The 14639-nt window shown below is 42.6% G+C and overlaps 1 protein-coding gene across 1 annotated transcript in view; it reads left to right on the forward strand.

Annotated features, from left to right (window-relative positions):
• Nucleotides 1-1898: 1898 nt before the first annotated feature.
• Nucleotides 1899-14639, forward strand: part of LVRN (laeverin) — a 66635-nt gene continuing 53894 nt past the window's right edge. The window contains exons 1-2 of the mRNA XM_040580110.1: nucleotides 1899-2378; nucleotides 3356-3772. Coding sequence (XP_040436044.1) covers nucleotides 1899-2378; nucleotides 3356-3772 — 897 coding nt within the window. The remainder of the gene's footprint in view (nucleotides 2379-3355; nucleotides 3773-14639) is intronic.

Genomic DNA, 14639 nt, shown 5'->3' on the forward strand with positions numbered 1-14639 from the left:
CTAAAACTCACCTGGCTTACAGATGAGCCTGTCTGGGTGGAGCAGTGGCTGCTGCAACAAGAGAAGCTGCAGACAGCGCATCAGCTGGTACAAGAACAACTGAATGCTCACCATATTAAGCCATCAACTAGCCCTTGGAATACCCCCATCTTTGTTATACCGAAAAAGTCTGGAAAGTTTTGCTTACTTCATGACTTACACAAGGTGAATGAACAAATGCAAGCCCCATGGGAGCGCTCCAGCCCGGATTACCAACTCCTACTATGATACCTAAAGACTGTGCCTTATTAATTGTAGACCTAAAGGACTGTTTCTTTACCATACTTCTACAACCCTCAGGTACACCGCACTTCGCCTTCACCTTGCCAGAGATTAACAAGGATCGGCCAGCTCACCGTTATGAATGGGTGGTCCTTCCACAGGGAATGCGCAGCAGTCCTACCATGTGTCAACTTTTCGTCGCTGCAGCATTACAGCCCTTACATCAACAGTGGCCGCATGCTCTCATTTATCATTATATGGACGATATTTTAGTAGCTCAACCACAGCCCTTTACAGAACAAAACCTACAACACCTTATGCAAACGCTTGGATGGGTGGGATTACAAGTGGCACCAGAAAAGATTCAAAAACAATCTCCGTTCCGATACCTGGGATGGAAGATTAATGACAGCATATTAACACCACAGAAAACCACCATTGCCACTGAGATTAAAACCCTTACTGATGCGCAGACGCCGATGGGGGATTTACAATGGGTACGTCCCCTTCTGGGCATTACTAATGAAGATCTAGCTCCCCTACGGCCTCTTTTACAAGGCACAGATGCAGCTAAGTCCATTCGCCTCACTAATGACCAACGGAAATGTATACAGTGTCTTGGGCACCTAGTATCAGTGCGATGGGCAGCTCGACGAGACGCTACCCTCCCCCTTCAACTACTGGTGGTTTCTCACCCTGTCTCTGTTTTTGCAGTTATCATGCAGTGGCAAAAGAAAAAAGGGGGAGATGACCTCTTCTATGTCTTGGAATGGATATTCTTATCCCTTCAACCTAAGAAAATGGTTCAAACTCGCATGGAAGCAATAGCCGAAGTCATTTGCAAAGGTCGTGATAGGATGATAACTATTTCAGGGGAAGAACCATTTAGTATTCACCTGCCAATGAAGGGAGCAGACCTAGAATGGGCCTTGCGAAACTCTGTTGCTTTACAATTGGCACTCTTAGGATATTCTGGACAGATATCATGAGAACAGCTAAAGGGGAAAGATATCCACTTTTTGAGAACGTATTCATGGATGGAAATACCTAAGCATTCATCTGTTCCGCTTTGGGATGGTCTTACAGCGTTCACTGATGCAGGCAAGGCTACTCAACGGGCTGCTGTGGTCTGGAAAGAAAAGGAACTCTGGCAGCAACACATTATTGTTGCCCACCCTGCAGATAATTTACAGACATTGGAGCTGCTTGCAGTTTTTTGGGCTATGGCAAACTGGCGCACAGTTGCGTTGAACATTGTCACCGATTCACTATATGTGGCAGGAGTAGCTCAAAGGATAGAGGATTCACTTTTGAGAGAAGTAACCAACCCACGACTAAATGAATTATTCCAGCAACTTCAACGAGCTTCAAAGCAGAGATCTGCGCCATACTGTATCATTCATATCAGAAGCCACAAATGGCAGGAAGGCTTAGGAGAAGGTAATCACAGAGCAGATCAATTGGTTAGCCTGACACGAACTGCACCCGTCAATCAATTTGAAGCTGCACGGGTCTCCCACACCCAGTTCCATCAAAATGCTAAGGGATTAAAAAGACAATTTTGGCTGACATATGCTGAGGCACAGGGTATTGTTAGGAGTTGCCCGCAGTGCAGCCACCATGGCCCTGGCCTAGGGATGGCGGTCAATCCCGGAGGCCTGAGGGCATTAGAGGTCTGGCAGATGGATGTCACTCATGTTCCTGAATTTGGCAGATTGAAATATGTACACGTCACGGTAGACACCTATTCAAAATTTATTTGGGCAACTGTGCAACCTGGGGAAAGAGCCTTGCATGTGTGTAAACATCTAACAGCCTGTTTTTCCATCATGGGAGTTCCAGAACAGATTAAGATGGACAATGGTCCTGCCTATGTCAGCCAAGTTCTGCGGAAATTTCTTATTACATGGGCAGTACAGCATAAAACTGGAATATCTCATTCTCCCACGGGACAAGCCATCGTCGAGAGAACAAACAGGACATTGAAGGACTATCTGCAGAAATTTGCGGACGTTACAGATCCAAAGGAGCATCTACACAGAACCTTGTTTGTTCTCAATCACTTGTGTGTGTTTGGGGATGATTCAGAACCCCCAGCTATCATTCATGCTACTTGTGTAAATACTGCAGCCCCAAGAACTGAATTATCTGTTTATCATAGAAATCCGCGGTCAGGGGAATGGGAAGGTCCTGCCCCTGTTTTGTTTAATGGTCGAGGTTATATGTGTGTTTCCACCCCTACAGGTCCAGTATGGGTACCCGGTAAATGGACATGTGCTGATACCAGTAATCATAAAACTGGTACCGGAAGCTTGCCAGCGGGAGCTACATCGGTGGCATCTAGCCACACAGCCTCTGGTGTTGGAGGCATCACTGCTGTTGCAGAAGAAGACAATCTGGGCCTCCCCGAGGAATGCATGTGACCAGCTACAGGCAGAACTAGAGAACAGAACTCTGTACTATTCCTTACATGCCTGTGACTGTGGACAAAGGGAATGTGGCTGGGTTCTATTACTTTGTGGCTTCTGTAAACTTGTATGGTGGGTCTCTGTATATATCTTGCGAACGGATTTAGGGTGTTTACAGTGTAAATGGAAAATTAGAGAGAGGAATCCTTTTTGGGAATTGCAAAAAGGCATTAGAGGAGACCACTGGTTTGCTCAAGATCTGTTTGCCCTGTTTGAAGCTACTGAAAGCGCGAATCGAGCACAGTGGCAGCGGCGGGTTTGCAGATATTTGGACAGCCTCGGGCTGCTACGTTAGACTATAATTATAAGTAGGGAGTGTGGTAAAGGTATTTTTATACCCCGACAGTATGCTGCCCCTGCCAAAAGGTGGGGGAAGGCTCAGAATGAGTGGGCAAGGAGAGCTCACAGAAAGTAACGTTTCTGTAGGATTAAGCATGCTCAAATGGTGTATTTGGTTTATGGTCTTGATGAATATGTTACCCGTTGGCCAAAGTATTTTTGACATCTTGCCTAGAATAAACATATGGGTGACATGGGCAAATATCACAGGGGTAACAGACTTTTGTTTAGGTTTGCAGCAAGCAGAAAACCCCTTTAGAACTTGCTTAATTGGTATTCCCCTGCAGGAGAATGAAGCGGACTTTGATGGTTTTTGGAATGTCAATACAGTGAATCTGACATCCGATGAAAAGGGAACATGCCTGAGTCCAAATGGGCAATTTGTTTGGCCTTCTATGCGTAATGCAGCGTGGCAGAAAATGGTTATTGAATATTTGAATCGACCGTATCATTTGCCATTGCAGGAGTTAGACCTATTAGGTAGCATTACGCCTGTTAAGTACGCTAACGTGACTGCAACGGGAATGCCAGAATGCAAGGACACGGTACCACCACTTCAACCAGTAAATGGCACTGGAGTAATTTGGTTTGGTGAACCGTGGCGATTGTGGCTAGCAGGACAAGGTGAATGGGAGTTTGATACAAAGTTTCAAAATTTAACTGGTTCACCTAATTGGGGTGAACTGAAAGCTGGAGGCTTACATGTAAATGTATCAGGGGGCTATCAGTTGCCACCGGGAGTCTTTTTGATACGTGGAGATACAGCATGGCCAGGGATTCCTTTGAATCCTGTTGGTGGACCATGTTATTTAGGGCATTTAACTTTGTTTGCTCCACTTATGAAAGACTTATTGAAAATGACTCCACAATTTCATAGATCACGGAGGGCACTGCGCACCTTTGATGAGACATGTAATGACCGAGTCGGTCTGCAGTCTGTAACAACAAATGTCTTAGCCTCCATATTTATGCCAGGAGCAATGACTTCATTAAACGCTAAGAATATACGAAGGTTAGCATGTATTTAGAAGCAATTTAATCTTACATAGCAAATTTTAAGTTCGTTATAGCTTGACGTAGATAGTGTTAGGCATGCTACGTTATAAAATAGAGCTGCAGTAGATTTTTTGTTATTAGCACATGGACACGGTAGGGAGGATTTTGAAGGGATGTGTTGTGTGAACCTTTCCGATCATACCATATCTATCCACAAGAAGCTGTCACAACTGCAGGGAAACATGAAGCATATTCTTGTTGATGATAATCCCTTTGATGAATGGTTGAGAGGATTGGGCATAACAGGTTGGTTAAAGATGTTATTGATGGAAGGAATACGCTTTGTTATAATCGTTATTGTAATGCTTTTAGTTTTTTCTTGTTTTTTCTTGTTTTAAGAGAGTAGTTTTTAACATAACCAATCAGGCCTGGCTTGTGCAAAAGAAAAAAGGGGGAATTGCAGAAGAATGGCTGCAGAAGCATGGCCTTAGAATCTCCGAAGATCTGCACAATCCAGGCCTGGTATTAGAATAGGCCTGTAATCAGAATTGTACTGAAGTTGCTGTGCTGAAGGTAACAAGAAAGGCAGCCTTGAGCTATTCTTGAATCCTGAGACCAAGAAATTATGTTGTGCCAACAGGCCGTGGCTGTAACAAGCTACAGCTGCTGGGAAAGCAGGTGCAGGGCCAAGAAAGATGGGGACCGGTATTGGAAAACAGGGAGTAACAAACTACAAGGCTGAAGCACAGCAACACAATTAGCTACATGGATAGAATGCTTATTTTAGTCATGATAATTAGGGGTGTGAGAACGGCACATGTTTAGAGACTACTAACCAATTATATTTCTGCTTTACGAATATGCATGTGTATCAGTTCTATGTAAGTAGTTTTAGCGACTAATAAAGTAGAGCAAAATGCATAACTCATATTAAGCGTCTTCTTGACTCTGGCGAACCCTTCTTCCAACAACTCATGACTCTAAGATAGGAAAGTAAGAATCAAGATGCTGCTGGGAGCCTGCTGCACAGGGTGAAATTTATTGGAGGACTGCCAGATGAGAAAATCAGGAAGCGCTGTGACTTGGCTGCAGAGCTGTTGGACTAAGTAAACAATATGGATCCTATAAAGTCACTGGGGAGGACTGTGGGGGAAATTTTCTCTTCAGACTGCTCTGAAATCTCTTCGCCAGGTGGACAGACTTTTCCACCATAAATGAAATCTTATTACCAAACCTACATTTGTTCTGTTTTGTGAACACAGTAATTGCTCCAGAATAAAATAAATTTTATTCATGCTAGATAATTCGCATGAGTTATGCTAGTGTATTTGCCAAAGTATACAGGTCCAAATGAGAGTTATAAAATTTCTTCATCTTAGACTGAATACATGAAAGTTGTGTTGTTTTTATTAGTGCATTGTTTTAGTATAAACTTACAGTTAAATGGTATTGCATGTGCCTTTCTGGTTATGGAATTGTTTGGGTAAAGGGACTAGCAGAGACAGGAACGTGAATCAAGAAAGGGATCTAGGGGTCATTGCTGATGCTTATGGAAGAAAATGGGATCAGAGATCTATTGGAAATTCATTAACGTGAAATTTCTAAGCCAGTGTGCAGGAGTGGGCTCAGGAGGGAGATAGACAGATAAAAGTACAACAATTTTTTCCTACTACTTCTCTTAATTCTTTTTCTAACCTTGAAAAGGTATTTTGTGCAAGCTGAATAAATATAGCCTTGCTTACACGGCAGTTTTGCCAAGATGACTGTGCAGCATACACATGGTCCACTGTTACATGGCAATTGAGGAATAATCACAACCGTCATAATTAAACCTTATTTTTCATCTTGTCTCTGCAGTGTAAAACAACAACCCCACCCCAAAACAGATATCCACACAAAATTTCCAATCTTGGAAACCACTATTTTCTTTCCTTGTTTTTATAATGAACAGAATCTTACAAAATTTAAGGAATCAGGAAATCAGAGTAGTAGCTCTACTATTTTCTAACCTGAAAAATCATATGCCCCTACTGAAGAGGTAATAGCCTGCAAAATTTGATCTGTAAGAGGCTGTGAAGGCCATCGTATCTGAAACCCTGTTTTGAAGTTTGGGTTTTCTTTAAATATGTTCATCTTTCTTGTCCCTTTTATTATGAGAATAGCCTTGAAAAGTAGATTTTAAAATACTTTTCAGTTTGAGGTGGTCTTGATTAGGTGTGACTGGCATGTTTTCAGATCTACTTATGTAGTAGTACACTTCTTAAGGCCCACCACACACTTAGAAGCATAGAACCATAGAACTATTTAGGTTGGAAAACACCTTTGAGATCATGTTCAACTGTTAACCCAGGACTGGCAAGTCCATCACTAAACCATGTCCCTAAGCACCAAGTCTACACATTTTTTAAACACCTCCAGGGATTGTGATTCCACTACCTCCCCGGGCAGCCTGTTCCAATGCTTCACCACACTTTCATGACAAAAAAATGAACAAATTTTTCATTATATCCAATCTAAACCTCCCCGATGTAACTTGAGGTTGTTTCCTCTTGTCCTGTTGCTAGTTACCTGGGAGAAGAGACCAACCCCCACCCGCCCACAGGCTCCTGTCAGGCAGCTGTAGAGAGCAGCAAGGTCCCCCCTGAGCCTCCAGACTGAACACCCCCAGCCCCCTCAGCGGCTCCCCACAAGACCTGTGCCCCAGCCCCTTCCCCAGCCCCGCTGCCCGTCTCTGGACACGCTGCAGCCCCTCTACGTCCCTCTTGCAGAGAGGGGCCCAGACCTGAACACAGGGTTCGAGGGGCGGCCTCAGCAGTGCCCAGTGCAGGGGGACGGTCACTGCCCTGGTCCTGCTGGCCACCCTGCTGGGGACACCGGCCAGGGTGCTGCTGGCCGCCTGGGCCCCCTGGGCACACTGCTGGCTCCTGCCCAGCCGGCCGTCACCCAGCACCCCCAGGCCCTTTCCCACCAGGCCCTTTCCAGCCGCTCTGCCCCAGCCTGTAGCGCTGCGTGGGGCTGGTGTGACCCAAGGGCAGGACCCGGCACTGAGCCCTGCTGAACCTCACACCACTGGCCTGGGCCCATCGCTCCAGCCTGCCCAGGTCCCTCTGAAGAGCCTCCTGCCCTCAGGTGGGTCAGCACTCCCCCCAGCTTGGTGTCATCTGCAAACTGGCTGAGGGTGCACTCGATCCCCTCATCCAAATCATCAATAAAGACATTAAACAGAACTGGCTCCAGTACAGAGCCCCAGGGAACACCACTAGTGACCTGATGCCAGCTGGATGTAACTCCATTTACTACCAACTTTTGAGCTTGGCTGCCCATCCAGCTTTTTACCCAGCACAGAGCACACCTGCCCAAGCCCTGAGCAGCCAGCTTCTCCAGGAGAATGCTGTGGGAGAGAGTGACAAAGGCTTCACTAAGGTCCAGGTAGACAACATCCACAGCCTTTCCCTCATCCATTAGGCACGTTATCACATCATAGAAGGAGATCAGGTTCACCAAGCAGGACCTGCCTTTCATAACCCCATGCTGGCTGGGCCTGATCCCCGGGCTGTTCTGCATATGCTGTGTGATAGCTCACAGGACGATCTGCTCCACAACCTTCCCCAGCACTGAGGTCAGGCTGGCAGGGCTGTGGTTCCCCAGATCCTCCTTCCTGCCCTTCTTGCAGATGGGATGGCACAACCAGCAAAGAGGCTGTGTGACTTCCCTATGTAGTGCTTATGTAGTTACTGTATAAATGTCCCCATATAGAGGAGTTTAAGGAAGTTGACCTAAACTGTCCCAGCTGTGACGATGGACTAATGCTGCTTAGTGATTGGCTGTGTCTGGGGAAAGGAAGAGGGACAACACACTTTTTTGGAGATGCTGGCAGACTTCAGGCACACAAAAGTATCCTATTAATTTGCGCTCTACTGTGACTCACTGGTGTAATTAGAAACATACTGCTTTATTTGTATCCCTAAAACTAATGAGCTTAACATACTCCTCCTTAAGGAATATTGAGATCCATCTTGTGTTTCAGTGAAGCACAAACAGAGGCTCATGTTCAACATGACTGTTTATTTGGAAATGTCATAATTCCTTACCACACAGTAATTCCCAGATGCAAATAATTATGAATCAATATGGAGCAGCTTGTTTACCTTGGGAGAGAGGCATCAGTTCAGCAGGTTAAGAATTTTAAATGGTGATTAGTTGTGACTACAGCTGTTAATGAGTGAATCAGAGTTGACAGGAAGTTTTGCTTAGGGTGTTCACTGCATGTAATTTTTGCTGAAATCCAAAGGAGTTCCCAAAGCAGCACCCGTGCATGGACTGCTGATGCCCTGCGGTTGAATAGTAGTTCCAGTAACAAAATATTATCCCCTGCTCTGAGCTCCTCATTTTCTGTCTCTTTGCAGGAAATCTTGAAGGATCTTGGCTTTCTCCCTGAACTGAACAGGAACAACTTTCAAAGTTTGAAAAGTTTTCAGACACTCCCCCTAACCACTTCTGAGCTGTAACTGTCTTAAGATACCACCTTTTTTAATTTTAGTAGTAAAACTTGCAAAGTACCTGCCAAGTCATACTCAATAAAAACAATGTACAATGTTTATGTTTGCCATACATTTTCCTAGTGAAACACAAGCATGGGAATAAAGGTAAAATACTGCATCATGAAGACCTGGATCATGAGGAGGTTAGTGGCGTTTCGGAAGACAGGATATCTCAAATGTAGCCATTTTGAATGACCAGTCTGAATTAGACTCATGTAAGAAAGACAGGTATGATAAACAGGTTTTCACTATTATATCCCAGTGATATGAAGATTTACATCAGCATTTGGTGGTGGCTTTTTTCCTCCTTTGTATGATATAATTTAGAAAATAGAGGTGCATTTTTTCAAATTTTTATTTTTCAGAATTCTTTCCAAATTTTGTGATTGACACTGATTATGTTGGATGTCAGTACATTCCCTATTTTATGAATATGTGATTGTGAAATGCAATACATTACATTGATTGCTTTAGTGTCATATAACTACTCCACCATAAAAATGGTTTGTTCCCCCAAGATCCAAACAAACAAAATGTGTTCTGTGTTTACCTCATGGGTTCAACCATAAGAAATTTGACCTTAATTTCCGTGCTTTTTCTCCCTTTGAAAACATAAAACATCCAATACATTCATCTATGTTGTATTAAAACCCTTATAAAAGATTATTGCTTCAGTATGTAACATCTCAAACTAATACAAGTGGAGCATTTTTATTTTCTGTTTAATGCAATAGCAAAAGATTACTATTTTCAAAAGAGAGAGAAGATTCTGAACTTCAGATGGCAGTTACTGTTATATGGGAGAAATTTCCTGTGGTTATGGTTACAATTATTTGTTTATATAAAACATTATATCATTCTTTATATCCCTCCAACTTAATTTATGTTATGAAGATTGTAGGGAGAGGTTACAAGCCAGGCTCTTTACTGATTTTGCCAGTTTATACCTTCTGCAGATTTTTCTTCCTTTATCTTTGGTACCAGGAAATGGTGGGATCAGGAAACCCAGACCACTGATCATAGAGAACGTGGGTTTCAAAAAAATCACGCTAGTTTTAACAAAATACAGGGTTGAACTTTTCAGCAGTGCCAACCATTTGGGACTCCACACAGAGTAGGTGAGAGCCATCAGTTTGTGTAACCGCACATTGAGAAGGAAACCAATAAACCTGCAAATTACATTTCTGAGGCTGAGCAGTACTGATCAAACCAGCTTTCTTTAAATGCTTGCACCTCACTGCATAGGACTGTGACAGGAACAATGGAAACTGAAGGCTAGATCTTGCTGTGAAACTAGAGTAGCTTTATTTGGCTGAATATTTATTTAACCAGACTAAGGGGTTATGCAAGTTGCATAAGTGGTCTTGAAAGTAGGAAGGGGGGCTGAACCCCATGATCAAATTTCCCAGTGTTGGTCCATGAATTTTTGTACTCTTCCAAATTCTTTTGGGACCTTTGTAATTCTGGAAGCCTCTTAGACATTACAGTTTGCACAAACTCCTCTAAAGAGTGCAAAGTTTAGCAAAGACTGGCAAAGAATTATCTAAACAAATCTGTCTGCATCTCCTGGGTAACCTCAATGACAAGCTCAGCATCAGTTTGAAACCACAGGCCATATCAAACCACAAATCACGACATTCCTAAGTGGTTCAAAGTATGGCTGTGTGTGCAGAGAGAATGCAGCCCTTAAGGCCATGTTTAAAAGGCACTTTTTTTAACACTTAACTACACTTAACCACAAGCCCAGGTTCATAAGGTAGCTTTGAGCCTCTGCTTCTGGTGTTCTTTTTTTCTAGGTAGCAGTTTCTGTTTCCAAACAGTAAAGTCCTCAGAGAAGCAGTATAAATTAATTCTCTTCACACAGAAAAAAATCCCTGCCTGTAAATTGCCCAGCTGTAGATGAACATACTAACAAGAAGCTCAGCCTTAATGTAAGGAATTGCAGGTCTCCGTCTACCATGTGAATTGGTTTCCAGAGTTCAGAAAAACAAACTGTTGAGCAAGATTTAAGATAAGAAAAAAGGATTGGAGTGCCTTTCTGTTGCCTGGATCTTCCTGCTGCCTGCTGCCTAGCTTCTTCTCTGGTGGATTTGGAGAGCTGGGCTTCCGTGAATCTATTCACCAAAGCAGGGTAATGCATGGGGAGATAATCACTACATATGCTGAAGAAAGAAACAAGGGTTAAGTGTTAAACAAGGTCCAACAGCTGATGTCTGGGTGGATGTGTCTTCCTGAGCATATCATGTTGTCAAGTACACCCTTATTAATGATGCAATGACAAGATGCCAACATCCTTGACACCACAGCAGCACTGGAAGTTGCTGCATACACTGAAGCTGCCACTGACTTGGTGCTTTTTAGGGTTCACCAAGCACCAGAACATCCTAACTTGGCAGATTGCCAAGCTGACTGGCAGTTGTGAAGGCAAACAAAACATATGTTAGCTGGAGTGTCAAATGAGAACATCGGATTTTGAAAAGGGTACTAATATTTCTAGTCCTAAAATAATGTGAATAAATCTACAACAATTTATTCTAGCTGCAAGGGCAATGTAGACAGCTGCATGATATTGTCAGATTTCCTGTTAAATAGCAGTAAATGACTGACTGCAAAAGGGAGACATTATCCGTCTGGGGGGGGGTTTAAGGGTGTGGAGGCAGTTATATGTTGCAGCAGGGACGTTTTTTCCAGTTTAAGCCTTCCTTATTTGGACTTTGTGTTTGTCTCCTCCTTTCCACACAGCTGGACATGTGTGTTGTCTCTTGGAATTTAAATGATCACCCATCCTTATCCAGAAAGTTTTAGCCCAGCATTACTTTCGAGCAACAGTATCCCATGGCACCTTCATCTGGTGCATGACAACTAGAAAAAGAGAACCTATATTAGAACGTAATTCCTAAATATTTGCCCAGTTCAGAAGATGATACTAGAATAGTGACATTCCATATGCTTGCTGAAACACAGGAAGTAAACTAGAAGGGAAGACAAGTTATTCCACAAGCAGCAGGACTAAGGAGCCTGATTTCCTCCAAATCCATACACTCTGTCACCCAACACCTCTCCCTGCAATAAGCCAGCTTCGCTTCCAGTATTCCGAAAGATCTGCATCTCAGTAACTTGAGATCTTCCTGTGCTGGCAGTGTTTCCAGTTCAGCACTTGCCTCTGCAATTCTTGTCTTCTCTGCTCCCCAGGCTTCCCCACCCAGTGTTTCTGAGGTGAGGGGAGAAACACAAGCTAGAGTTAGGAATGAGCTAATGAGCTAGGCAGTGCCATGTGCCGAGGGGTCACCCAATGAACGTGGAATGAATGGTCCACCACCTCACACCAAAGGGAATGGGGGATAGCTGTTCCCCCAGCTTTGCTCTAGGTGAGAATACCAGATTTTATTTTCTCTCTCTGTAGATCTGTAACATCTGGGTAATTAAATAGCTTTGAGACATCCAGTTTTGCCACACAGGCTGAAATGGATCAACAGGAGAAGGAGAGACTGAAAAAGCTTTCTTCCTTGAACAGGTATGCTGATAACACCAGTAAGAATATCTGCCATTTAGCATCGATAGGCGTAGCATAAGCTATTTGAGGCATTCGGATAGCATGTAATGATTGTAGCATTGCAGCATATAGAAACCCAGATAAATTTTAAAAAACGAGTAATCTGCTAAAGTTAGGTAAATTCAATGGGTGTGAAGTTTAGCATACAAGCCAACAGGCTGCCCTCTTGTGCCTTTGAGCTGGAGGGTTCATTTGTTACATTAGCAAATTAACTCAGTATCTGCTCTTAGCTCCTTAGTTTTAATTACATGATTATAAAAAACAAAATGCAAGCTCTACCGATCCTTTTTTTGAAGTTTTTGCCCTCTTATTTAAGAGAGAAACCAAAACCTTCTCTGACTTCCCAGATGAGTTATTATTTATGATTGGACAAATGTATGTAGTGTTTGGAAAGTTTGGTTTTCCATCACCCAGCTATGCCAACTGTATCCTAAGAAACAAACGTGTATATACAGTCATTAAAAAAAATAAATCTAATAGATTGTATTTATGGGAGTTGTGATGTCATAACCACATTGCATATGGTATTATCGTGAGAACTTCATCTATACAGGAAAGAGTGCTTTAACCCTCACATGAATACTAATCTTGATTCTTTTTGTAGGAATCTATTGCCTCCCATTCTCTCTAATTATTGTTGCCACTATAGATCTTAATATAAGAAAATATTTTATTTGAAGTCCTTTCTATTACTGCTTGCTAGGATTTAAAATTTAACTCCTATGTATTGTATGGTCCACATCACTATAAGGGATGTGTCTTGATTACTCTCAAGAGGTCTTCTCATGTTGATCACATTGGGAGAGCTTTCTTTATGTGGCTAAGGCAATTATATTCATACCTCAAGAATCAAGATAGCATGCTTTAAAAAGTGGCTATTTTAACTGGTCCAAAAGTATAAGCTATTCAGTGCAAGTAAATACCATGTAATAGAAATATAAAAATAACTAACTGGAAAATTTCAAAATTATATACGTGTTTCTTACAGCTTACAAAATAACTTCCAGTAATTGCTGTTACAGCAGTTATAGATAAAATGTATTTCTGATTCAGTCACTTGTTTATGACAAAGTTACTTAATAGGCAGTCCTTTGCTATCAAATGAGCTTAGAATTACAGAGAATTAAATTATATATCTATATCTATCTGCCTATCATCTATCTATCTGCCTGTCTCCTATCTAGCTAGCTATTTATTGTGAAAAGAATTGTGTATCTATTTCAACTAAGATACTCAGTTCATTCTCTGAATGAGACTACAGCAAAATCTGCTACTGCATGTAGGTGAAAAAACCTGGTTACTTTCTCAAACCCCCTATTTCCAGCCCTTCTCTTTCCTTCTGTACCAAATATTTTCTGTTTTGCAAATGGATGAACCATCCATGTCCATTGCGCTATAGTTGTTGTCTCTACTAATTATTACCTTGACTTACCTGCCTGGAGAGGGGCAGCTGCTTGTTTTGTCTGCAATGTAAAAGGCTCTTCAGAACTGGATAGATTTTACCATAACACATGTTATTATTTCTTTATAAGGTCTCCTAAGTTTTGTCATTTGTGCATGACAGATTGCCAGACTGTTCTGAAGTCTGAGGATCTGTGTTGGCTGTTTGTACCAGTGTGTGTCCTGCCTCTCTTCTCCAGTCTTGGGAGGATTCAGCTTTAGCAATCTGTTAAAAAGTGCAAGGGTAAGGCAGATAAGCCACAAGAAAAAGTGGAAATGAAATGGGGCTTGTAAGAGGAGATGCAGAGACAGGTGCAGTATAGGAAGTGTGAAAGGGTAATTCAAGGCAACCTTGTGCTGCTCCTTAGGTTTTCTTACAGGACCTGGAGCACACTGATACACCCTCAAAGAGTATCTTTGCTTTTCCATGTCCCCAGAGCACAGAAGAGGGTTGCTGGCCTATGAAATACAGCATGCTCTGTAACTGTAGAGCTTAGCCGTCTTGAGGGGGTTGGCTGTATTGGTTACTGAATAACAATAACAGAACATAAATCTTAGACTGAGCTTTCTCCCCAAGACTGTCTACTCCCATCGTTTCCTGTCTGCAAAATCTCCTGCTGCTTATGACCACGGTCTTACTCTCACCTGTCAAACCCAGACAAATTAAGTGTAGGATCACTGAGCCCAAAGGGACCCCTTGTCTTTCCCAGTATTACAACTGAATGAATCTGATGATTACATCAGCCATTTTACTGCAGCAGTTTTTAGGTGTTTTTCTGAATCTTCACATCTGTCCTGTGATGTTTGTTTTAAACAACACCAGGCTAATATGGAGGGACCCAAATGGTGGGACTTCTTCTGATGCTGCTATGCCAGTGTATGCTGTATAATCTTTCTGAGAAGTTTGGGTGTGCAGCTGGTTTATTTAAATATATCTAAGACTAGGGTAAAGCTCTCTGTTAAACAGCCTAAGATGATAAATGCTAAAGTGAGGATCAAGTGTCTCCAAACACATGGTAAAGTCAGAATTTTGTGTCTGCC

This window comes from Falco naumanni, chromosome Z (assembly GCF_017639655.2).
Source record: "Falco naumanni isolate bFalNau1 chromosome Z, bFalNau1.pat, whole genome shotgun sequence".
NCBI lineage: Eukaryota > Metazoa > Chordata > Aves > Falconiformes > Falconidae > Falco > Falco naumanni.